This window comes from Xyrauchen texanus, chromosome 3 (genome assembly GCF_025860055.1).
Source record: "Xyrauchen texanus isolate HMW12.3.18 chromosome 3, RBS_HiC_50CHRs, whole genome shotgun sequence".
Taxonomy (NCBI): Eukaryota; Metazoa; Chordata; class Actinopteri; order Cypriniformes; family Catostomidae; genus Xyrauchen; species Xyrauchen texanus.
The window spans coordinates 16,481,060-16,507,756 of record NC_068278.1 but is presented as its reverse complement, the minus strand read 5'-3'; the positions used below and the strand labels follow the sequence as shown (position 1 = coordinate 16,507,756).

Below are 26,697 nucleotides of genomic sequence, written 5' to 3'. Positions count from 1 at the left end.
TAACAACCACTCGCCGTTTACGAAACAAAGTGCAAATAATTAAGGAATATTGTTTTTAATCAGGCCTAAATTTGCCCATTTGAAGCAAGTAGTAGTACTTTATTTTGTTGTCAGAAATGGTCAGAATTAGGCCTAGTAATGTGCGATAGAATAAATTAGTTGTCTAAATCAAATGAGAATAAATCTGATTAGACTTGTATCGCCATCTAGCGTACACTCACAGTAGCTTTGTGCACAAGGAGGTAAATAATGTTTTATTTAGAAATCTGTCATCTGTCAAAACAACAACTTTTTGAGTTATAGTCAACCTTATCAACTATATAATTTAACTAGGCTATATTTGAACTTTATAAGTTATTTCAAACTCAGTTTTAACTTTGGAAGCAGTCTGCCGCAGCATCCAGCACAGACTCTTTAAAAACAGATCTGTTTCCAGAACTATATCGAGCCATGTTTGTATGTTAAAAGCATAAAGAACGTGTTGAAAAGCAATTAAAATAAATACAAAGCGACGTTTTTAACAAAATAGAAAAATATATTTATTTTTAACTGAACCAGAACAAACAATTGAACATGAACACATAAATATCAGGTTGTTGAACACATACTGTAAAGTCTAACAACACACTTTGAACACATCAAATCAGAGTCCGTCAGTGTCCGTTCATCCGGTCTGCAGCGTGTTTCTCAGCGGGCAGTAGAGGCGGGTGTGCGCCCAGTCCCCTGTGGCCGAACAGTGTGGACACACGTAACTCCGTAATATCGGACAGAGGATCCGTCCATCTTTGCTTTTCAGTCTGTGGCTCAGGTAAATCTCCGCGGACTCTCCGTTTTGTTTGCAGAAGCCGCAAACGTCGCGAGGGTTCCGCTGGCCCCGGTTAGAACAGGACAGACTGCTGCTGGAGCAGCTGCTGACCGAGCCGGTGTCCGAGCGGCTGGGACGGAGCTTCACGAAACCTTCAGAGGGGCTCACCGCCTCTGCAGATGCGCGCCGGGAATCGTCTTGCTCCAGCAGCCGCGACAAAGTCTTTCCGAGATCCATATAGTCACGCCACATGAGGAAGAAGCCGTCAGATGCTGGGATGCCCCTCTCGCGATCACCCACAGGCGACTGCATCGTGTTCAGTTGAGCAAATCAGGTGTGTGTCATATCTGACTCCTGGTGAATATTTATAGGAGAGACACGAAATGGAAACAGTGTATCCATCAAAAGATTCCAGACAAGTCTGTCTGGGGCGCCGAACACCTGCCAATTTACATGAGGGGTAAATAAAAAAAAACTTTGTGCTGACCGTCTGGGTGTCTTGTTTGACCGAGGTCATCGGGTCGAGCACGTGGTTTTGTTTGTTTTGATCGTGTAGGTTTAAAGACAACTGTCACGCGACCTGTCTGGAGGCGAGTCTGTGACGCGGCACGTGCGCAGCTGCATATCGTAACCAATCATATATTTTAGAATACTTGATATACTTTTTATACGGTGCTTGTCATTTTGTCATATTTTAGTATTATAATTAGAAACATATACAGTGGCCCCCTATTTGGATACGTCGGTTGCACCTAAACATGTATGAATGCCATTGCATTAGATACACAATAGCAAAGCAAGTGGAACCTGCAGTCAAAGGATTCAAGATTTAAGAGCTATTATTTCACTTTGAGCTTTTTTTTTTGTTCCTTGCAACTGATCTCAAGGTGCATTCTAGTAGATGTTTCAGTTTCCCTCAAGTTCACACAGGTGTCCTAACAGAGTAACCACATATGTTTCAAGTTAATCAGACAGTGCCAAATACTTTTCTCTCTCTTTGTTTTGAACAGCATCTATACAGTATCTGTTGTTTATTGTCAGTCATATACATCCGGCATAGCACGAGGATGAGTAAATGATGAGAGAACTTTAATTTTTGGGTGAACTATCCCTTTAAAAACTAACATCTTAAAAAAAAAAAAAAATCTAATTTTACTTAAAATAGTCCAAATATTTTGTGCTTATTTGAACCTGAAATGCATTATTTCTGAACCATTATTGATGTTATACCAAATTACAAAAATAATGCTTGTTTCCCAAAACCCTAATTTATACCCTTGTATGGCAGACCCCTTATTAAAAACAAACAACATCTTGTGCTCAAGGTACACTTATTTATTTTACTAAAAAAGGGGAAAAAAAGGTCACATCAACATTTACCCTTATTGTTAATACAGTATACTTCTTTCCAACAGAAATAAAATACAACAGTTTTTAATTTCCTTTTAATCTTATATTAAAATTTCAAATATTTTGCAATCTAACAGTGCTTATAAAGTACATATGTAACTGGCTTCATAGCAGAAAAGTTGTATGGTGTTTCCCTCTCCTCTGCCAGCGGAGTTCAGCAGTGGAGTAAAAATTATAATTAAAGGTCATTTAAAATACAAGGACGAAATTAAACTGTTACCTGCCCACATTTTATGTGACAAACTGAACATGCAAAAAGGGCATTAACACAGATCACATCTTTCTAAAGATCACACTGAAGTATCTCCAGACACTTTATCTAGCAAAAATAATATGGGTGATATTTGTTCCCCAAAATCAAGACAAAGTTTTCAATTTTTCCAACTACATTGTATACCATGACTTGTCCCAAGAGCGGTCTAATTCAACTGTTAGAGTTTTTATTTGTTATTCTCAACAGTCTATACAGACTCGGAATTTGAAGTTAAAACAAAACCCTAAAATGAGTTGTTCTCTATGTGTACTAACCTGTACAGGCACAATGAAAAGAATATATTCATAATAAATAGGGCTGGCCTGAATTTACTTGGACAAGGAATCTCAACATTTTACCCAAAGATCAAAATATGGCCAGCAGGATTCACTCGCGGCATGAGATTTAGTTTAGAAAGAATGCATTTGCTATCTCACATACACAGACACACGAACATAACTCACTGCCCTTGTATCACATGCAGAAAAGATTAAAAAAATTGGTCAAACAAATAATATTTACTGTATTAAACATGTAAATGCTGCTGTTTTTGTTGATTGGAATGTCTCTTGGATAAGAGAGTTTAATATCAGGTCGCTTCCAGCTTCGGGATCACTGAACGGGGCGTTAGAGGAGCTGCCACCTCAGATGTAGCCAACATCCCATGACACAACATGGGACTGTATCCCACAAACATTCTCACGAGACGGTAAACAGGGTGTGCAATGTGGTAGGAAGTGTGTTTGTGTTTGGCAGGATTTCTGAGTGATAAGTGCACATTTTCTATAAGGTGATGCTGAATCCCGGCTTGAGTTTGTCCTCCTCTCGCTTCAGTTCTTCTCCGTGTTGGTGCGAAGCCTGAGCTCCCTTTACATATGAACATAACTGGAGACAACAAAAGCAGGGAGTGTGTTCACAGTCTTTCTTTGTCTCCCCGATGGACAGTTGGCTTTGTACAGAAATAAAGACAATGTTCTGGAGGAAGGGAGGAAGTCTCTTTCTCTCTTTTTAGACGTCAGTTGAGAAATAGAGTGTATTCTTCTTCAGCTCAGCGAAGGATATGGGTGGATGCTGCATGTAGTACAGCAATACCTGAACCTGTTAAGAGAGACAGAAGAGAGTTTTACAGTGAGACAGTGATTACATTCACCTGGTACAGTCTAAATACATAAACAAGACTGTCAGCATTATTCATCCAAACCACTAGATGTCACTCTCCCTCCTTCATGAAAGACACTGTACAGACCCAGTGAACTTGTATATTAAATGACACTGATCAAACAAATGCACGTGCCTTCTTGTATCTTTACTTGGCAAGGCTCCTAGAGTTTTGTAAACTTTTCCCATGTTATTATTTAGATCTCATGGCCAAATACAGAAATTGCAGTTTTTAGAAACTAAAACACACATACCATTCCATAGACCTCTATTGTTTTTATGAAAAGCTAACTAGAACTACAGACTAGAATGAAAACATGGCAAGTGTGTAATTTATGCAGAACTAGCGCCACCAAACAGATTATAAAAAGTTAATTTCAATCTACAGCATTTGTGGCATAGTACTGATTACCACAAAAACAGTAAAAGCGAGGCACTTACAATGGAGGTGAATGGGGACCAATCCGTAAACTTTAAAATACTCATTATTTCAAAAGTATAGACACAAGGCATAATGTGTTAACATGATTTAAATGTGATTATACTAAAGGGAACTGACCTTTTCTGTGCAAAGTTATTTCCAATTTTACAACTGTGTTGCTATGACAAACATTACATAATGATGTAAACCCTAAAACCCTTCAACGACTGTAAAAATGACAATTAACAAAAAAAAAAACTCAAATACTACAGTATGAGTTTTAACTGAAGACATAATGTAAGTGCTTTTATAAAAATTGTAAGCTGCACATTTCTCCAAAAATTGGCCCCATTCACTTCCATTGTAAGTGCCTCACTGTAACCTTGATTTTTGTTTTTTAAGAAAGGGAGGGGCGAGTTGAAATTATTTTTGTGTTAACAAATATTATGTTACAAATGCTGTCGATAAGCTTAACTTGACCTGAACCTGGAACCATGCCACTGGGTGGTCGGGACACTTAAAAGAAAACTGTAAACATATATGTTTTTGTCTTACCTGTGCCATGACATCGTGACTCCAGATATCAGAGGCCAGTGTGATATTGGCTTTATTAATCTCTGACTCTGAAGGTCTCAGCAGAGTGGGGCCAAACACTGTGGCCAAATTATGCAGAGACATCTTATTCACCGGCTCCTTCTCTGCTACCCTGTAATGAGAGGGAACAAACATCAATAATGTGCCACATGTCATTTACATATCAATAAGGTCAACACTTCCATTCATCATATAAAGGGATAGTTCACCCAAAAATTCTGTCATCATTTACTCACCCTCATCTGATTCCAAACCCATATGACTTTCTTTCTAAAGAAGTTAGGCAGAATGTTAGTCTCAGTTACCATTCACTTTCTTTTTTTTAATTGCATTTTTTTTCCCTGTACAATGAAAGTGAATGGTGACTGAGAATAATATTCTGCTTAACATTTTCTTTCATGTAAGGAAAGTCATAAAGGTTTGGAACAACATGACAGAAGTTAAGTTTGAAGTGTAATGTGTAGAGTAGGCCAGCAGGGGTCCACAGTGAGCTGTGTTGATAATTCAACAGCGTGTGCAGGGCATGCTCATGATTGTGATGTGTTCACAGGCTGCAGTTAAAGTCAGCAGTAATGTCTCCAGAGAGCTTATTTATGACAGTGTTTATAAACAGGAGACCCTGCTTGCTAATTGCTGACTTTTCGGAGAGATTTTTGATTCACACCCATAACCCTGGGCATTCATCAAAGTGACTAAACTGATGTTCATATGAAGCTTAAGGCATTAAAAGAGCAGTGACATTACTCAGTAAGTCTACATGCACAGTTATAATCGAGCTACAGCATTTATTTTCATAGTCGAGCTACTGTTTGTCCCAAGTATAACATGACACAATGCGTAACTGAATATTTGAAGAAAAGCTGCAGCTGAGAAAATGTTAAATACACATCTCACATCAACTTTCACATGTCTTTTGCAGATTGAGCACAAAGCTGAGGCCAATTGTGGCCATATGAATGTGTATACTATGGTTTAAAATATTATGGCTCAAAATCAAACCCTGTTTTTAAAGTGTGCAACAGTTTTCTTGTGTGCATGTGTGCTTCTATTTAAGTTTTACAGTGGGATGAAAACTGCAAAGAGGTTGTGTTCATTTGTTTAGCTTGTGTCTGTGTGTGCTTACCTTTTCAGGTGCTCCAGCAGGGTGAGGAATGTGATGAGATTGGGGTCTGGTAGTGACCGCAGCAGATGCATCATGCAGTTTTCTTTTGCTGCAGGATCGGATAGAGCTGTGATGAAGAGAATTGTCATTATTTATCTGCCAAACACTAACTTTTTCTCTAATCACATCGCTCTTCCTCAATCACTTGCATTCTGCATTTAAAGAAATAGTTCACCCAAAAATGAAAATTCTCTCATCATTTACTCACTCCCATGCCATCCAAGATGTGTATGACTTTCTTTATTCAGCAGAACACAAATTAAGATTTTTAGAAAAATATTTACATACAATGCAAATGAATGGTGACCAAAATCTGAAGGTCCAAAAAGCATATAAAAGCAGCATTAAAGTAATCAATGTGACTCCAGTGGTCTTTCTTCAGAAGCAATGTGTGATAGGTGTGGGTGAGAAACAGATCAATCTTTAAGTCCTTTTAAACAATAAATTCTCCTCCCTGCCCAGTATGTGGCGATATGCACTATGAATGCTAATCGGCAAATAAAAAATAAAAAAATCTTAGGAGAGTGCACTTTGGAGGACTGTTTGAAAGGTGAGATTTGTAGTAAAAAAGGACATAAATATTGATTTGTTTCTCAATCACCTATCATATCACTTCTGAAGACATGGATTTAACCACTGGATTACTTTTATGCTGCCTTTATATGCTTTTTGAGCCTCAAAGTTTTGGACCCGGTTGACTTGCATTTTATGGACCAACAGAGCTAAGATGTTCTTCTAAAAATCTTCATTTGTGTTCAGCAGAGGAAAGTCATACACATCCAGGATGGTACAGTATGAGGGTGAGTAAATGAGAGAATTAAAACTTTGGGGGAACTATCACTTTAATGACCCTATTTGCTACATACCGTATCAAATCATACTGTGATTCGGATGTTCTAAGACTTCTGAGATCTTAAAATGTTAAATGTGAAAGAGGTCATACCAATGCCCTCCATGAAGGCCGGATACAGCCTGTCTGTGAGAAGAGGTTCTGGCAGCTCCCTGAAATACAATTTCAGTGTCCCTGCTATGGCATTAATGTCCATATCACTCAACATCATCAGGATATCTTTGGTATCTGAAAGAGACAGAGCACAAATTAAATGTAAAACCATCATAATAAATGCTGCATGTAACACCTAATGTTATACATACAGTCCGAGTAATAGATATCCAGCATTATATGACATAATACTGAGTAACACTCAATGCTTGCTGACTGTACTGCTCTGAATACTCCCTGTAGACCATGTGTGTGTGTGTGTGTGTGTGTGTGTGTGTGTGTGTGTGTGTGTGTGTGTGTGTGTGTAGCGTGTATTTATCACTTTGTGGGGACCAAATGTCCCCATAAGGATAGTAAAACCCGAAATTTTTGACCTTGTGGGGACATTTTGTCGGTCCCCATGAGGAAAACAGCTTATAAATCATACTAAATTATGTTTTTTGAAAATGTAAAAATGCAGAAAGTTTTCTGTGAGGGTTAGGTTTAGGGGTAGGGTTAGGTTTAGGGGATAGAATATAAAGTTTGTACAGTATAAAAACCATTATGTCTATGGAAAGTCCCCATAAAACATGGAAACACAACATGTGTGTGTGAGAGAGTGTGTATGTGTGTGTGTGTGTGTGTGTGTGTGTGTGTGTGTTTATTGAGCCAGCTGAAAGCTGGAGGGATCAGCCCTCTGCATGGCCTTTCCCACAACACTACTGCTGATTTTAGACAGAAGATGCAGGCCTCGACTGACCTCACATAACCAGAGAGAGAGACAGTGATGAACAGAGATGGATGGGAAATCAACAAGAAAGTCAAAGCCTAGTAGGTAGTGTATGTAAGTAGACTAAAAACAGGGGGGAAGGAATATTTTCTGAAGAAAAAAAATATTATGAACTTTCTACAAAGCTAAAAGTAGTAAAAAAAAAAAAAAAATCACACGGAAGTATGAATATTTTGGTCATTTTGACTACTTGATTGATCTTGAGCGAGATTTCTCTGCACTATTTCTGATATTTAGTCTATGTACACATGTATCAGATGGTCGGCTTTGGCCTTTGTATTGTACTTTGCATTGTGTGTCTTTTTAAGATGAAGTGCCACATAAAAACGGTATGAAAACGCATCTCAAGACCCTTGCGTTCTGTTTCCGAACAGTGTTAAGAGCTGTTGCTGCCTCTAACTGAAAGTCATCCCATACAGAGTTGATGCTGTTCCCAATCAAACCAATCTGACAGCAAGGTACCACCCAAAATGCTCCCATAACCAATCACAATATTACAAATAAGTTCCCATTGTGCCACGTTTGGACTTTGTTCAGTGAAATAATCTAAAGTAAAAATAAAATGAATCTAGACACACAATTGAAGATGCAAGATGGAGTTTTGTGGCTTTCAGTCCATGTCTGTTAGCTTTGGGGTGGTTTATATATGCTAGTGTCCTCCTAAATGCTCGGTATACCCATACCTAGTATTAGCATGCAAATTGTGGTTGGTTAAATGGCTCTTACTGGTGTCAAATGCAGCTTTGAGAGCCTGGATGTCTGTGGCCACACCAGAGATCCTGTAAATGCCCACTTCATCAATGCCTCTCTTCTCCACCTCCTCAATGCACTGCCGCACGATGTAAGGTACCTTGGAGCGCTCGCGCCTGAGGAAGAAAAACAAACAAAATCTATGTACACAACTGTACTAAACATCTAGAAGGAAACTGTAAAAATGCATTTTAAACATTGTTTTTCCATACTTCTGTTTAGGGCTTGACATTTCACTCACTTTGTTACCACGCTGATTTTGACCCCAAACACGCCACTCTGTTTCTTAGAGGGCGTCCGCTTTAAACTCAAGTCCCGAGTTGTGAACTTCATGGAAAACTCCACTTTAATCTGAGACAGAGCAGTTATTGAGAGGCAACATAAGTCACTGTAAATGTTGTACAAGGCAATAATGGAAAAGTATAGATTAAATAGAAAATACATTTGATTCTGATGAGAAATAAATTAGTACCCCGTTCATTTCAATGACATCCATGTGCCAGTTTTTGGATTGCACGGTCTGTGGGTCCAACTATTAACACAGGAAGAGAAAAAAAAGAGAAAAGTGTGTTAAAATGAATTGATGGGTTTAATATACTAAACACAATCTAATTTATTATTAAATGCCCAAGAAAGTATACATGATACAGTTTTTGTTTCCAAACAATAAATGTAAATATAGTGTCCCCACATAATACTGTCATAGTTCAAAGGTTAGAGTTGGCAAGAGTCCGGAGTGCACATTTTAAATGAAGGCCAGTGAAATAAAATAGCAGTATTTAAAGAGAAAATATTACTAATTTGCATACATTTATTTTGAAACAGAAATGCAAGGTTTTCCGGGGCTCAGAATGTTGCCCTAATTTGAAGTCTTTCATGAAAAAGGTTGTTAATCACATTACATAAGGATATTTCGTGTTACATAAGGATATTTCTTGTTTAGGATGCAAATTGGAGGGCAATATATCAGCACAGACACCTGACACGTTTGACACCTGATGACTTATTTTGCACACACACAGACACTTTTTATGTTTACATTACGAATCTACACAACAGGGTTATTTGTAGTTATTTCTGTCTAAAATATTTATTTTCACTTAAAGAGAACCCAGCATCATTTGACTATCCTAACTGAAAATTCCCAGGCTCTCCAAAAAAAAAAAAAAAAGCCTGGGAAACTCATAGTATCCGTTTTTTTTTAATGTTGTTGGTTAACGTCTGTTTCACAGTAGCTGCACTACTGTTAACTCCATACTGATCATTTAGATGCAGTCTTTAAATCACTATAAACAAAATAATAATAAAAAAAACAATACAATAATCAAGAGTCAATAACACAAGAAATATGAAAGTTAGCTAAACAGAGCTATGACAATCTGGCAACTACAATTTAAGTTCTTGAGAGATGGAATGATTAGAAAACAGTTTACAGAGATAGGCCCATTTAAAGTATACTATCGAGTTAAGTATACTATCGATATATATCTATATCTATATATATCTATATCTATCTATATCTATATATATATATACACACTCACCTAAAGGATTATTAGGAACACCATACTAATACTGTGTTTGACCCCCTTTCGCCTTCAGAACTGCCTTAATTCTACGTGGCATTGATTCAACAAGGTGCTGAAAGCATTCTTTAGAAATGTTGGCCCATATTGATAGGATAGCATCTTGCAGTTGATGGAGATTTGTGGGATGCACATCCAGGGCACGAAGCTCCCGTTCCACCACATCCCAAAGATGCTCTATTGGGTTGATATCTGGTGACTGTGGGGGCCATTTTAGTACAGTGAACACATTGTCATGTTCAAGAAACCAATTTGAAATGATTCGAGCTTTGTGACATGGTGCATTATCCTGCTGGAAGTAGCCATCAGAGGATGGGTACATGGTGGCCATAAAGGGATGGACATGGTCAGAAACAATGCTCAGTTAGTCCGTGGCATTTAAACGATGCCCAATTGGCACTAAGGGGCCTAAAGTGTGCCAAGAAAACATCCCCCACACCATTACACCACCACCACCAGCCTGCACAGTGGTAACAAGGCATGATGGATCCATGTTCTCATTCTGTTTACGCCAAATTCTGACTCTACCATCTGAATGTCTCAACAGAAATCCAGACTCATCAGACCAGGCAACATTTTTCCAGTCTTCAACTGTCCAATTTTGGTGAGCTCTTGCAAATTGTAGCCTCTTTTTCCTATTTGTAGTGGAGATGAGTGGTACCCGGTGGGGTCTTCTGCTGTTGTAGCCCATCCGCCTCAAGGTTGTGCATGTTGTGGCTTCACAAATGCTTTGCTGCATACCTCGGTTGTAACGAGTGGTTATTTCAGGCAAAGTTGCTCTTCTATCAGCTTGAATCAGTCGGCCCATTCTCCTCTGACCTCTAGCATCAACAAGGCATTTTCAGCCCACAGGACTGCCGCATACTGGATGTTTTTCCTTTTCACACCATTCTTTGTAAACCCTAGAAATGGTTGTGCGTGAAAATCCCAGTAACTGAGCAGATTGTGAAATACTCAGACCGGCCAGTCTGGCACCAACAACCATGCCACCCTCAAAATTGCTTAAATCACCTTTCTTTCCCATTCTGACATTCAGTTTGGAGTTCAGGAGATTGTCTTGACCAGGACCACACCCCTAAATGCATTGAAGCAACTGCCATGTGATTGGTTGATTAGATAATTGCATTAATGAGAAATTGAACAGGTGTTCCTAATAATCCTTTAGGTGAGTGTATATATATAGATATAGATATCTCTCTCTCTCTCTCTCTCTCTCTCTCTCTCTCTATCTCTCTCTCTCTCTCTCTCTCTCTCTATATATATATGAGAGAGAGAGAGAGAGAGAGAGAGAGAGAGAGAGAAAGAGATATATATAAATAGAAAAAGTACTACATAATTTCTGATGAAGTCATCTGATCAAGAAAAGCTAATGTGTTTTAGCCAGATAGCACATTATGTATAGCACATTGTGCATCGTGAGGATTTTCTAATGATCTGTGGATCCGATTACATTGTGTGTGGGCTCGTTTTGAAGATAATCGCCTTCTCTAAGTAATGGTATGTGAAATTATATGTTGTGTTTATGTTCAGTGAAGTTATAACCGAAAACGTGGCTCAAATGTAACACCTACTTATGTGTAACATGTATGTCAAAGACTTACTATGTTTTTGTCTGAGTAAAACAAATAGGCTTGTTGTATTCTACGATTTGAGAGACTTCCAATGACATATAACACAAGGCTATTTAATCAGATTGATGTTTTTACCAATTACAATAATATGTAAGTGTAAAATTATTAATAAATTATCAAAATGGTACACTTCTGATATGTCTGCAAATTTCAAAGCACTTGTTCAGTTTTGGTCATAATGCTTTCATGCATTGTAAAATAAAGCTTCTAAGCTTTAAACCGATACATATTTTGTTTCGGTCAAGACTGTATTTATTACCTTTACTTCGGGCCAATCAAAGCCATTTCTAAAGTGGCATTATTCATAATGCACAAGAATTCACTGACTATAGTCTCATGTGTAGGTGATTTGGGGCTTCTGACCTATGAGCTTATAAGGAGAATCACTCTTGACAAATTGTGGACAAAATCTGTGCAGTTTCCATCAACACACAAGTCTCTTTGGGGAAAAGACTTAACTCTTACACACTCACTCGCGTGCGCACACATACACACTCTCATGCTAAAGAACATGTCACACACAAGATGGATGATGGGACAGGCTCTCTGGGGAAGACCCTCCCTCCTCTAAAACTAACCAGTCAATCAAACACCAACACTGATAATAAAAAACCTGACAGTCTGGACTCCTGATCTCTTTAAGAAATCTACCTCTTAAGTCATCTAAATGTACTGCGCTGACCACAAATATGACTAAACCTAAAAACAATTTCTGTGCTCAAGTATTAACTTTAATAACAACAAATGTGGAGCTCTGTGACACAAGGGAACACAAACAGCACAAATGCTGCCAAAACGTTCATAAAAACAAACATTTACAGGAAAAAATTCTTAAACTGATTTATATGAGAATGTCTGACAAGCTCTGTCAACCACATAAGCTTGTTTCACTAAAATCAATTTACTCGATACAAGTAGTGTGCAATCATCCTTACTTATGCTGTTTATATACACATTAGGTGTGATTAGATTCTTATTGAATATTTATGGAATACTGCACTCTGTTATTGTCCCACAGATAAAACCAATATGCCATGTTCACACCAATCAAATTAAAGGGACTAATAAACAGATATGTTGAGATCAGCAGTTGGGACATGCATAAGTCTATTGTTCACAGTAAGGTTCTTAAGTGAATTCTGATCGACCTGATCACTGGTATCAGGACTGCAATGTCAATGCCAGCCATTATTTTGTGTTAGGGCCTTTCACACTGAATGTGTTTTCCAATCCAGCTGCTGTGCTTTTTCAATTGTTTACAATGTAAACATGTGCTAAACTAACTTTTTGGACCGTTACGCCATGTCTAAATATTATTTTTCTGTGTTTCACGCAGAAGCACTACGCTTTTAGGGGCCGTGTCAAAAAACATCTCTCCTGTTTGCAAATACAGAGGACACAGTTTGTGGATTGATGAATTTTCCATATAACAAGCGCAACTGCAATCATGAGATCTGCAAAAAGTCTTGCTCTTCTCCCGTGATTTACTTGTCATCCGAACGCATGAGTTTTATCACAGAGCCGCCATGAAAATGTACTTTTACAGACGTGAATAGGGCTATAGAGATTTCAAGGATACGTGACTCTGAAAACTCTTGAGCTTCTCTCTTTCAGTACCTTCTGGCACTTCCCACAGTGCATTATTAATAATGTATGGAATCATACAGGCTCATGACATTTCTAGAAAATCCTTTAATGCAGCTAAACGGCTTACCCTCTCAAAGACTCGTCTTGTAGTCACCTCATCTGCCCAGTAATTTCCTCCAGACTCTTATTAAAAGTCCTGGAGGATTTCACCCCACATCCCCCCACAAACACCACTCTGCCCATTCCTTTGGGAAATCTTAAAAGTTTGGGATGAAAGAGCCTAAACTGAATATCTATGGAGATTATTTCAACAGCATCCTAAATTGATTCCCAATAAGCCAGGCTGGATGATAATGTTGGAGATGGGGTGAAGGTCGTAGTGCAAACTTGTTCTCCTTCAACTACCTTCAAGATGATACCCCAGTCATCAGTCTTCTCTATGTTCTCATTTAATCTCTCATGGATTGACAGTTTGCACATCTTAAAGATATGAATTAAGTGCTCAATCTGTAGAACTAAGAGTGAAGTTTGAGGTTTATATTTCCTGATCCAAAAGCTTTGAAAAGGAGTGTGTTTCTGGTCCATAGTATTATAGTATTATATTCCATAGTAACATAGTATTATTTGGACATCATACATGTAAAAAACACAAACAAAGGGTATTACCATGGTGCATGTAAGGGATAATCCATGGCTCGGGTGGTTCTTCGCATTCACGACGTGCATTTCAAATTATTTAGCGCACACCAAACTGTGGATTATCCAACCTATACCATGGTCACTTGCCAGAATTTATTAGTTACAGCTGTCATACATTTTTTGCAGTGCAAATTTTGACTGGAAAAACTAAAAAATAACTGTTAATTTTATCTAAGGGTCATTAGATCTACAGATCTGCATATTGAGGCACAGAGAAAAAGTAGTGCGACCACTCACTTGCTCAAAACTGTGAATTTAAATACACAATCCAGAAGTAATAATATCCACAGAACGTAATAAAAAATATGATTTAATTTGTATTCATTGTCATTTTCACATAAATGTGGAAAAACCAACATTACAAACGTGGCAGTGACAGTAAAAGTAGCACTTACTGTATGATAAGGGGAAACTCATTCAAAACACTCTGTAACCTGCAGATTTTGACCTCTGAGACATCAGCACGATTGACTGAATTAAGAATGAAATTACAATCAGTCCATGAACGGTAGCACTTCAATGTAATATGCTGCGTGCATTTTGTAAACAAACAGTGCTTCTCCTTCAGCATTTGAGTCAGAGATGTGTTAGCATGAGGGGGCCTCTAGTGGCTATAGGCGGCACTTCAGCACAGAAACATAACATACACAACACATTACAGATTAAATCGTCTTGCATCGCCATGCCGGACAGCGAAAGACGCATTTAATAGGTCCTTCTCTCACCCTCTGTGCAAAACAAGCTGAATCCCATTGTATTAGCTAAGCTGATGAAAGTGGTTAGAAATGTTTTTCAGTTGCTACAGTTCACTCTGCTTGCTCTGTAATGTTATGTTGCTAGGGTTACAAACAGCAAATTAATATCAAAAGGTGATTCAAACTGACCGGAACTATCTGTGCATACAACGGTTTGAACCGCATGCATTCCAGCCAATCAGAATCGAGTATTAGAACAGGCCATGGTATAATTTAAAATAACATTGTTATTACAATACCAAAAACAGGGTAATCCCATGGTTCCACATAAAAAACACATGTTAATACCATGGTACATGTTAAAAAAATTTTTTTAAGTACGTGTACAATAAGCAATGGTATTAGCATGGTACTGGTTTGTACAATACTGTAAGTGGACATTCAGCTGCGGAAAGGGCCATTGAAAGCAAATCTTGCACTGAACTTTGGAGATAAATATTTCTATTCTCTAATCTTCTCTCCTGTTGCCTCATTCATAAACACGCACCCACCCCATCTCTCTCTCTGTTCTGAGCAGCTGAGCCAGTGTTCTCTGGCCAGCCTCTCTCCACCACTCTCTCTAGAGTCAAGTACTAAATGCTGAGGATATTCTGTGTGGAGACTCCATACAGAGAACAAAGAGAGGAAAAACACATTTTATCATTCGTATAAAATACTGACGTACATACGGAATGCACATGTGGGACAGAAGAATCTGTGTTGTTTATATGACTATAAAGCCTGATTACTGTACTTCTTTCTTTAGGGATAAGCACTATGCATCAGTGTAGAGCCACACACACATTTACATTTATTCATTTGGCAGATGCTTTTATCCAAAGCGACTTACAAAAGAGGAAGAACATACAATGGTTTTGTCCAAAAGCGTGCAAAACTAAGGTTACTCTGACCTCACTAGCCAATCACACCACTCACTCTCAAACGCAACAGATGCATTGCCTGCACTTTGACACATAATGCAGGTAAAATCTGCAGAAACACGCTCGCAGCCTATTTCTCACTTGCAATTACATGACTCCGTTTGATCAAAGAGAAATCAAATATTTAATTCATAAGTTTGAACAAGAAAACCCTTCCACCATCCTTTTCCTCTGTCTTTTCCACAAAGAGACACAGTAAATAGTGAATACTAAATGCAAAAACTGTTTAGTGAAGTACAGGAAACCTATGTTTTACTGTTGTATTTCATTATCTTTGTAGCATATGGCAAACATATACTAATATATTAAATTAACATAATCAAACAACATTACTATGAAATGAGTCGCATGGTTTTACAGTAATGTTTTGGACATTGCACTATGGTAATTTGTTTCATGGTAATACCATGTTATTCTTTGAAGAACCATGAAAATGTCAATATTGAAATCATTCAATACCACTTGCATATATAGCTAAAAGAACCAAGGACTTACCATTTGATAGCATCATTGTACCATGGCAATTCCTTAGTATGTTTTTGTGTTTTAATGCCCTGATTACATTAATGACTCAATTAGAGTACAGACCAAGAAGTCATGAATATTTAAATGAAATCCAACTAAAAATATTTTATGGAAGAATCCAGATTAGGATAAAATGAACCAATTCTTTCTCAATATATGTCTTGCCTGCTCTTCACATCTGTTGCACATATTTCCTTCCTAGAGCAATTAGCTGTCTCTAAGCCTTTTTAAATGATCAGCAGTGTCTTTTAGATAAAGAGGACCTTCATTTGCTTATTGCTTATATAAAGACTTCAATATTTATGTTAATCAGAACAGTCAAGGCTCCATGTAAGTGCACAGATCTTGAACCATTGTGCTGGGACGGTGACTCATGGATGGATGTTATTTTGTGCGGATGGTGTTAATTTGTGCTTATTCTCCTTACATAAAGGGGTTTGGTATTGCGTAATAAAGCCTCAGAGTCTTTGAGCAAAGAAGCGCATACAGTATTCAGCTAAAACACAACTGTTTTTTACTCTTCCTGATCTACTGACCATGATTTATTTTTTATTTATACTCTAAAAGCCCACACACCAAAATATGTTTGGGTACAGACCAATACAGGCTAGCGCACAAACAAAAAACAAAAAAAATAAAAGACACAAATAGCTTTTTTCAACATGCTCTCAATAAAATATTTAGCTCTGTTTCATAATGCTAACAAAAAACAACCTTGCATTTGGACAAGTACCATTTAGTACTATGGTATTCTTTGTAGTACATTGGAGTACTATGTAAATACCATCATACATGAATATGGTAATCATTCAGTACCATGGTCTATTACAAAATACCATAGTATTACCAGGCTGTAGTGATAGAAAGTGATAGAATTACCATGGTACTTTGTAATATACCAGGCACTAAACACTAGCCTATTCTAATATATGCATCTCTCTATAGCATAAGGTCTGCAGTTACAACTCTGGAGAGACTGTGGCATTTTAGGGTAAAAATGTGTGTTTGTTCATTATGTGATGTGGGAAAAATGCGTAATTACTGTGGTATTAAGAGGTTGTAATGGAGGTCAGACCAATGTTAGCTTTAGTGTTCTGATGCATTGGATGGATGTCTCAGTTTGGGACTTCTGGGGTGGACTGGGCCTCTTCCAGTAAACATTATTGCCATTTCCTGCGTTATTAAATTATATGCTGACTCAAAGGTTCTCATCAATGAGGCTTGTAAATGGAGTACATTTAGTGTATGTTTACTTCCATTGTAAGTGCCTCACTTTAACCTTGATTTTTATAAATGCTGTTGATTGAGCTCAACTTGTATTGAACTCTTGTATTGAATATTCGTTACATCAAAGTACTATGGTATTATCAACTTATAGAGTGGTGGTGGCGTAGTAGGCTAAAGCACAGAACTGGTAAGAAGATGGTTGTTGGTTCGATCGCTTACAGCCACCACCATTGTGTCCTTGAGCAAGGCACTTAACTCCAGGTTGCTCTGGGGGGATTGTTCCTGTAATAAGGGCACTGTAAGCTGATTTGGATAAAAGCGTCTGCCAAATGCATACATGTAAAAGTATATGATGAAGAATTCCAACTTCACTCAATCAGGTCAACAGCCATTGACTAAAGCTCCACCATCACCCTCTCACCTCCTCCATTTCATTAGTCCAGTAAGCAAGGGCTTGCTCAGGGCTTGAGGGGGTTCAGTGGCCCCTCATATGGGTCCGGTGCCCTCAAACTGGCAGCAGAAGATTTATGTGGGTGATAAAAGCAGCCATTAGCATATAGCTGGCATTTAAAGGCCTTTAAAGTGGAACAAGGTTCATCAGTGGTTCACTTATTAACATGTTGAGACCAGGAGTCCCATGTGTGAGCCAGTAGAGGCTGGACAGAGGGATAGTTACAGGAGAAGATGGGTTCATCTCTTGGGATTAGCCATATTCTTCTTGTGCATAATATATTTTTCACATAGACCTTTGCTCCTTCTGTTGGCTCATTCCTCTTAAGGGGGTTAAAGTGGATGTGTGTTCTCTTAAACGGAGTAGCAGGTTTACGCTTATCAAAAGAAAGAGTCTGTAAAGATCAGACACTATGAGCAGGTCATGAGTCTATACTGAGAACATTCATGACCATATCAAAGAAACACTCACACATATACACATACACAGTCAGTCAATCATAAATAACACACTCCAGGGCACAAAGACTCATGTAAAGTTTAGTCAATGAGAATGGCCATTGGTGTGTAAGTAATCAAGTGCATTTCAAAGCCTTTTAAATTGCAAATGGAAGGTATTGCAAGGGCAAAATAAGGTTGCTTGATAATGTTAAGCATAACTAATACTTTTGCTTGCCAATGCATTGCCAGTGAGTGGTATGGCTGAACATACATAATGTGTGTTCTTTGGTTACTGTGGTGGTAACAAACCTCAGTGGGGGCATAGAGTTTCCTTCAAAAGTGTGTGCCATTAAACTGGATATGTTGTTATTAATTTAAGTTGGTATAAATATAGTGAATTTAACATACATTCTCAGCAATATTCTCTTAAAACTGCTGTTACACCATGACAGTAGTTGGTTTGAAAGACAAAACTCACTGTAAAAGTGAAAAGTTCACACTAATTTCACAATAGCACCCCTTGTGGCAATGTAGAAAATAAAACATGTACTTGCGTTGCTTTCAGAATTGCGGTCTGACACATTTTGAAACAAACAACGCACAAAATTGAGCTTGTGCATCTACAAGCATCTGCATTGAGACGGTTTCAGCCTTTAAATATATTTCAGGTTTTTGCGTGTTGCTACATTTACGGTTCTAGTGCAGACTGTTCGCCTGCAACCCAGTTTTTATAGTCTCACATGCCTGTATGTATCTTTGCACGTCATCTGTGCATGTACCTGGAGTTTACTGTACTAAAGTGTATCACAAAGTAGTGTGTATAAGTTGACCACGTAAGTGCGGACTAGCAGTAAAAACAGAGTACAGTTTGAAAGGCTGGAACGCTCAACTGTGCACAAGACGTAACAGCTCACAGAAAAACGAAGCATACCATAGCCTTTAATGTTTGAGATTTAAATCCCAACGCCCAAGTATTATACTTTGGTGTGTAACTTGTCCTGCAATGTTTTAGCAACGGTCAAAGCAATCCAATATATTTACATTGAATATCTGCCTACAATGACACCTGTGTCTGAAAATGTGAGTGTTGATAAATGACTATGTATTGACCTTCAACAGACACGTTATGTGCCAATACCTGTGAGAAGACAAAGGCAGGGTGTGTCCATACAGTATGTACGTGATTTACAGGCAGAATTCTTCAATAAAGGAATATATAGCAATTTGTCTACTGCCACAGAACTGACAGATGTGACAACTTTCAGACCACATACATACAGACTGACGTTAGTGAGCAAGTGTACAATATGGAGGAAAAAAACAGAGGGCGAGGAACCAGGAAACAAAAGGAAAAGAGGAAGACAGATTCAAAAGAGCAGGAAATAATAAAGCATGTGCTAAACACATGGACAGACAAGGATCCTGCTTTGTTGTCCATTAAAACTGAAAGCTATGCATGGGTTTGCACATATTCTGTTTGAATCCTGTATTCACAGTCACAGTGATTTGTGTTACAGGTCTAGGACCAATTCAGTATGGTAAAACTGGGGGATTTTGCATGTAATCGGTCTGTATGGTCAGTAATGGGTCAGTAGGTCAGGAAGAGTATGGACCTGGCTGAGCAGAGCGGAGGCAGAGACTGAATTGCTTTGTTCTACCAGCCAGAAAGCCTGTGCACACAAATGAATGCACAAAGTGCTGGCAGGGCAGATACCCCACATGGAGAGACCTAGATTTTGCCAAACTCACATCAGCACATGAACACTCACTCACACATACACACCTACTCCCATAATTACATGGATAGTTTTCAGACACTGATCTCAACACAAACAGAAGATCTTTCAGTGTCAATGGATCCCGAGGTACCATGAATTAGAGCATGTGACAGTAACATACCATATACAAGTCAGAATACAATCAAAATAAGCATCAATGTTAGTCAAGTAGAAATTACAGATCTACAGTATTAAAACCTTCTACCTCATTGTTATCAAACTGTCTTGACAACCCTTCAGATCGGAATTTTTTTTTTTTTTACTATTTTCTGTATAGCTTCTTTTACACTATATGTGTTGTGAAAATAATCTAAATATAACACAATTATCATGTATAAAATTAGATCAAATCTATACAGTCTCAATGATGTACCTCCTCTTTATTTTTTTATTTTTATTTTAAGAAATGTTCTTAACTTTTATATAATTAATTATACATTTAATGAAAAAAATGTGTACATGAGTACAGTATTTTCTTTAATTTTTTTTTTTTTTTTTTTTGCACAATACATGCAACTTCACAGAAAATGTTGCCTTAAATGGCCCAGTGAGCAAGCCAAAGGTGACTGTGGCAATGTAAAAACAGCATCAAGATGATTTAATTTTTCACATTTATATCAGGAACACTGTTAATTTGTTTAAATAATTTTATTTTACATTGTTAATATTATCAAAATCTTAACAATCCCCTGCAGTTCCATCATGAACCCTTAGGGGTTTGCAAACTCCCTGTTGTGAAACCCCGATCTATTCTAGAGAAAAACCTTGATTTGTTTGAGAAATATTAGCTGTTGATTCTATGACTAAATCTAGATTCATTTACAGTATAATCAGTGCTCTGTCACCAGAGTATCTGGACAAACTAATAGCTAGAATGCCAAGGACCTGCAAAGTTGTCATTGCTGCATGTGGAGGATTTTTTGATGAGAACTCTTTTGTAGTAGTTAAAATGTTCCGATTTTTTTTTTCAAATTGTAATAGTAAATTTTTCATGTTATTAACGTCCTGACTATACATTGCGTTCAGTTGAATGCCACTTTGGTGAATAAAAGCAACAATTTCTTTCCATAAGCACAAAATCTGTACATTATTCCAAACTTGTGGCCACCAGCGACACAACACACACACACACACACACACACACACAGACAGACACAGATCAGCCACAACATTAAAACTACCTGCTTAACATTGTGTATGTCCCCCTCGTGCCGCCAAAACAGCACCAACCCGCACACGTTTACAGAGTGGTTATCTGAGTTACCGTAGACTTTGTCAGTTCGAACCATCCTGGCCATTCTCTGTTGACCTCTCTCATCAACAAGGCATTTCAGTTGTGCGTGAAAATCCCAGGAGATCAAAACCAGCCCGTCTGGCACCAACAATCATGCAATCAACAATAATTTTTCCCCATTCTGGTTAGGCGGCACGAGGGGGACCTACACAATATTAAGCAGGTGCTTTTAATGTTGTGGCTAATCAGTGTACGTGTGTGTATGTATACACACACACACACACACACACACACACACACACATAAAAGAAAGAGCGAGTACACTGTGTTTGGAGAACAGAGAGTACAAGATAACACTAACTGCTACAGAGAGACAAAAAATAACAGACACTAAAAATGTATAGACGCATCTTTCTACAAACCAGAGATCATGAAAACATGAGAAGTTGAAAGAGCAGCTTCATTCAATGACAGTCATTGAGTTAAATATATATATATATATATATATATATATATAAATAAAAACAAGACTCAGCAGAGGGGGACAGTAAGATCAGAAGGTGGAGGGAGAATGAAACAGATGGAGAGAGAATGAAAGAGAGAGTGACCTTTTGTCGGAGCAGTTTACTACGCACACGGCCCCACAGCTTGGCACCAGTGTTGGTGTGTCTTTTGATGGCAGACGGGTCGTCCATGCAACAGTGCTGCTCCACACGCTCACACAGCGAGTTCAGATTACAGTCCGTTACCATGATCTCTGTCATTCTGACTGTGTCCCTCTCAAATCCACAAACGGAGAAAAAGAGGGGGATGACGACGTCCAGGAACACTGGTAGAACACTTCCTAACCGTAAAATCAAACTCTTAAAATGTATAAAAACTTCCAAAAAAATCATTAAATATAATACTTGTCTGTTTGCTTCCTTTTGCTTGATCACAAGTTAAAACTCTCTTGTTAAATACTTAAATTCTTTAAATAAATAAAAAGTCATTAAAAAAAAAATCACTAATGAGAAATTAACGCACTGAAATAAAGGGCTCATTTCTGGAGAAAATCAGATGTTGCCATATTTTACCCTCGTCTCAAGCTTAATTCTGCTTTAGATCCTTCAGTGGATTTTAAACTAACTCTCTCCTCTGTGTGCATCTCTCTTGAGCTCCTCTCTGCTCCGCTCTCCTCAACATCTGATCTCCAGCAAACACAGACACAGAGTGGAAGGAGGAGAGAGAGAGAGAGAGAGAGAGAGGGAGCGAGAGAAAGGAAGGGAGAGAATGAGTTAAATCTATCACCGAGCAGTTTTCCAGTCTCCAGATGCAAGATGGGAAAAGAGAAAAAGACAGACATAAAGGAGTAATATTCTCTGTTTACTAGCCTCTGTAAGCAACAGAACAAAGAACCAAGACCTGACCTGACAACACACTCTCTACCTCACTTCAAAAACACAACAAACAAAAAGTAAGACAAAAACACCCTTAAAGTTTAACTGGCAGGGTAAAAACAAATTTCATCATCTCTCGCTACTGTTACGGAGCTCAGTCTGAGTGTAATCTCAGCAGAATGTCATTGGGAGCCTGAGGCTGGCATGTCTCGTGGGTGTGGGTGCTTATGTGTGTGTGGTTATGTAAGCAGAAGTGGGATTGTGCTTCATCTACTGTCCTCATGCTGCTCTCTGGAGCCACACGCAATACTTTCTACCTGATTTTGCTCTCTCCTCACTCTTGCACTCATTTGTCCTCACCCCACCTTCTCTCCATCTAAAGCTCATTTATATTGAAGACTGAAAAAAAAATCACTCGCTCTTTGTGAAAACCTTGCAGGAGTACGTGGAGATCAAACAGGTGTACTCACAAAATAATGCAGCACCATGCATCTAAGCACATCCGGTTACTCAAGATGGATGTGAACATGAGGTTCTGTATATCCAGGCAAACACAGAATCAGCGGCAACAGAATTGTAATGCTCGTCATTTAAAGATTTACATTTTCACAGCCTTTGAATGTTCGTTTCTACCAGTTCTCGTAGAACTACGTTAATATACCTACATTTTATACATAATGAATTTTACATACTGCAGAGTATTCCTAGAGAAATGAACACTAGAGGCACTTCAATAACAACGACTCCCTTTCGCACGAGTAAAACGGCTGATTTTCAATTCATGAGTACTTACCTTTTGCCCTGATCCTCACACATTTCTAACATTACATTTATTAGCTTGTTCGATAGCAATCAAATTGTGCAGTATCTCAATTGATAGAGTACTGCACTTGCAACTTGATGGAACGACGGCACGTAAGCCAGAAGTGCCATAAAAGCACCACAAAATGATGTGGTTGAATTAGCAATTGCATGTTTTATTTTGTGACAATATCGTTTAGGTTTAGGAGGTTGGTCTTGTTAAATTAAAAACTTGAGAGCATTAACCTTAAAACCTCACCTGTTTGGAAGAAATTTAGCTAACTTTTAGCATCAACCTGTGGATTTTCAACTTGGAACTGCCGTGTTACATGTAAGGAGCTACATAATGTAATTTAGTGCAAATATTGCCACAGTCAGGGGGCCTGGGTAACTCAGAGTATTTATGCTGGCTACCACCCCTGGAGTCACGAGTTCGAATCCAGAGCATGCTGAGTGACTCCAGCCAGGTCTCTTAAGCAACCAAATTGGCCCGGTTCTAGGGAGGATACAGCCACATGGGGTAACATGGTTGTGATCAGGGGTTTTGACTCTCAATGGGGCATGTGGTAAGTTGTGCGTGGATCGCGGAGAATAGCATGAGCCTCCACATGGTGCGAGTCTCCACGGTGTCATGCACAACGAGCCACGTGATGAGATGTGCGGATTGATGGTCTCAGAAGCAGAGGCAACTGAGACTTGTCCTCCGCTAACTGGATTGAGGCGAGTAACTGTGCCATCACGAGGACCTACCTCATTTGTTATGTATTTACTAAATATTTTGGCTAACATAATTATGGTTTCAGCTTGTATAACAATGTAGAAATCTAAGCTAAATTTCACCAAGTTTGATTAGAAACTTTTTCCATTCCATTCCAATTTCCCCCTGAGGATGAATAAAGTAGTATCATATTGTATCGTATCTTATTATGCACAAAATTGAGGATCCAGTCTGTCTTTGTGTATATCAAAGCAGAGCATGTCAGAGTTGTCTATCTCTCCTATCTGAAAACCAGGTCATGCCAGTTTAAAGGTGGACAAGTTGGTTTTTAGGACATGAAAGCTGGGATGTTTGAAGTTCAACCGTGGCCCTATCAAATGGTACTCCAACTAGACCTACTAAAAAACATCAGTGGGATCCTTACTGTCAGTAGCAATGCTACCTTGTTCAAGGAAAAGGTATGAGACTTAACTAACACATCACAGACCCACAGTCTGTATTGAAGCATGTCTTTCAAGTTTGTGTATATCAGTGTGCGGTCAGAGATTTTACCTTGTGTTTTGCATCCTGTTGAAGGACTGTGTGTGCTAATCCATATGAAACTATGATGAGGTATGACCAGAATATTTGATGACATTACTGATGCATGCATACAGAAATATGTAAATGCCTTAAACACATTGAAAGACGATAGGATTTCGTCTAAGCATTAAGCAAGCATTGAACGTCTGACGTTCTTGGATACTGACAATCTCAAAATGACAAAACTAAACTCCTTTTTTATTAAGAGGCACACTTGAATCTCTCCGGATTCCACTCGCTATTCCGTATGAGCCCATATGAGCACCTAAACTCCTTGTGTTGGAGTGTGTGCACTAATGGCTAAACCACAACCCTCCAAAAAAAAAGTAATAATTCATTGAGAATTCATTTTAAAGTTGAACTCCAAGCCTTTAGATTGAGATCAATGTGCAGTATTATCATTGCATACTACATAACCTTCAATCAGAGGGTCTAGTTTTGACCATACGTCTGTTTGGAAGAAATTGTAATGGTCAAAAATGAGCCAGCAGAGTGAAACGTCTGCAGCGTCAGTTAAATAATTAAGGATTAAGATGTGTTGGCTGTTCTTGGCTGTGTGAGCACTCTACTTCTCTTTCTCTCTGTCTCCAGAGGGTTGTGGTAGGAGGGCATGTAAGAACACTGCAACTGGGTATTTTTAAAATGGAGATAAAAAGCAGCGGACTCATTTGGGCTATGCGTCATCGTTCTTAGGAAAGAATGTCTGGGAAAAACTGGAGCCACTTGAGAAAAAATGGAAAATGAGGGAGTCTTTAAATTCAAGTTTTGTCCTGTTTTAAGAGTAAAATCCTTGCACTCCAATATCAGCTTGTTTTGTTACTTGCACTTATCTGTGTGCAAGTAAGTATTGGTAAATGTACAGCTAAATAAATACATATATCGACTCAACTTTTGCATATAAAGACAAATGGCAAGTGCTTTAGAAGTGCTCTCTCTTTCATCACTTATGAAATGAGTGATGCTCATGAAACAGGTGAAGCTAAAGGCTGAGAGAGGGAGTTTAGACGAAAGCAGACATGCTTTTCTCTTGCTTTGGTCTTTCTTCTCATCTTGCATCTCTTGTACGAGACTGTCGGGTGATAACAACAATGCATGAGGGGAGGGAAGGGAACGGTCTTCCTCTGACAGCAATTTTTCTTTCATTTCTTCTCTCGTTTGAAGTGACGTCCTGCTCTACGTGGTTCTTTGTTGTAATTAAGAATTTGACACTTGAGGGCCTTCAGGTTTAGCAGTGACTGAGGAAAAGATCACAATGCTCAACTATCTTGAGCTGCATCCAAATTTGCATGCTTTTAGAGAATATTTTTGAGTTACCATTAGATTTGATTAAGAATGCTTCTTGGACATTAATAAAGTACGTTCTTTAGGTTAGTAGGCGAGAATGAATACGTTTCATGACAAACTTTACCCAGGAAAGTGGGCATTGTCCTGTAACCCAAAAATATGACGTAGTAACAAAAACTGAAAATACAGATGACAAATACAGTCAAACAAATGTGAGTATCACCTAATAAACCTACACCAGAAGTATACACACTTATAGCACACACTCAATCATAATCTCAGCCCACAACCTTGTCTCACATGTTATACATAGACTTAATGACTACTTTTGCACAAGGCATTTTGACCAGAAACACAAGAAGGGGTGATCTGGTAACCATACATATATATATATATATATATATATATATATATATATATATATATCTAAACCACACGTTCGTTTTGAGAAGCCACTTCACAGTGATCCCATACATACTGTTTATACTGACTTCATAATCAAAGAAATGTACTTTATGAGATAATAATGACTGTTTATGGTGGCAGTTTACATGCTACCACTCTAAAAAAGAGCTCATGTTAGTGGAAGGATTGAAGCATATGGAGCTTACTGTATGGTGACATCAGCTAAGCTTATTTTAAAATATAGGTGGACTGACAGGAACTTCTTATAAAGAGTGAGAATGGCATATTAATTAGAGGACATTTGGGCACAAGCCAACAGATAATGGTTAACCATATACCTCCAAATGAGGTCAAACAACTCCAGGCATAG

At 38.3% G+C, this 26,697-nt stretch overlaps 2 protein-coding genes across 7 annotated transcripts in view; both read right to left on the bottom strand.

The window, feature by feature from the left end:
- Positions 1–664: 664 nt before the first annotated feature.
- On the bottom strand, positions 665–1,117 carry nanos2 (nanos homolog 2). The gene has a single exon (XM_052113312.1). It carries the CDS (start codon positions 1,115–1,117, stop codon positions 665–667), a length of 453 nt encoding a protein of 150 aa, XP_051969272.1.
- Positions 1,118–2,126: 1,009 nt separating this feature from the next.
- abr (ABR activator of RhoGEF and GTPase) overlaps positions 2,127–26,697 on the bottom strand; it is a 225,662-nt gene continuing 201,091 nt past the window's right edge. For 3 of the 6 annotated variants that reach the window (XM_052113109.1, XM_052113117.1, XM_052113125.1), the window contains 7 exons: positions 8,798–8,857; positions 8,567–8,676; positions 8,302–8,441; positions 6,747–6,881; positions 5,765–5,870; positions 4,603–4,753; positions 2,127–3,566 (listed from right to left, as the gene is read on the bottom strand). In XM_052113109.1, the coding sequence (XP_051969069.1) occupies positions 3,477–3,566; positions 4,603–4,753; positions 5,765–5,870; positions 6,747–6,881; positions 8,302–8,441; positions 8,567–8,676; positions 8,798–8,857 (792 nt within the window). In that variant the 3' untranslated portion in view covers positions 2,127–3,476. Of the gene's footprint in view, positions 3,567–4,602; positions 4,754–5,764; positions 5,871–6,746; positions 6,882–8,301; positions 8,442–8,566; positions 8,677–8,797; positions 8,858–21,766; positions 22,460–22,567; positions 22,584–26,697 lie in introns of those variants that run through there. The other 3 variants (XM_052113144.1, XM_052113152.1, XM_052113133.1) reach the window with 3 other exon arrangements.

What these genes read in the sequence shown, in the direction of transcription:
- nanos2 (XM_052113312.1), bottom strand. Translation starts at nt 1,117, where the DNA reads ATGCAGTCGCCTGTGGGTGATCGCGAGAGGGGCATCCCAGCATCTGAC.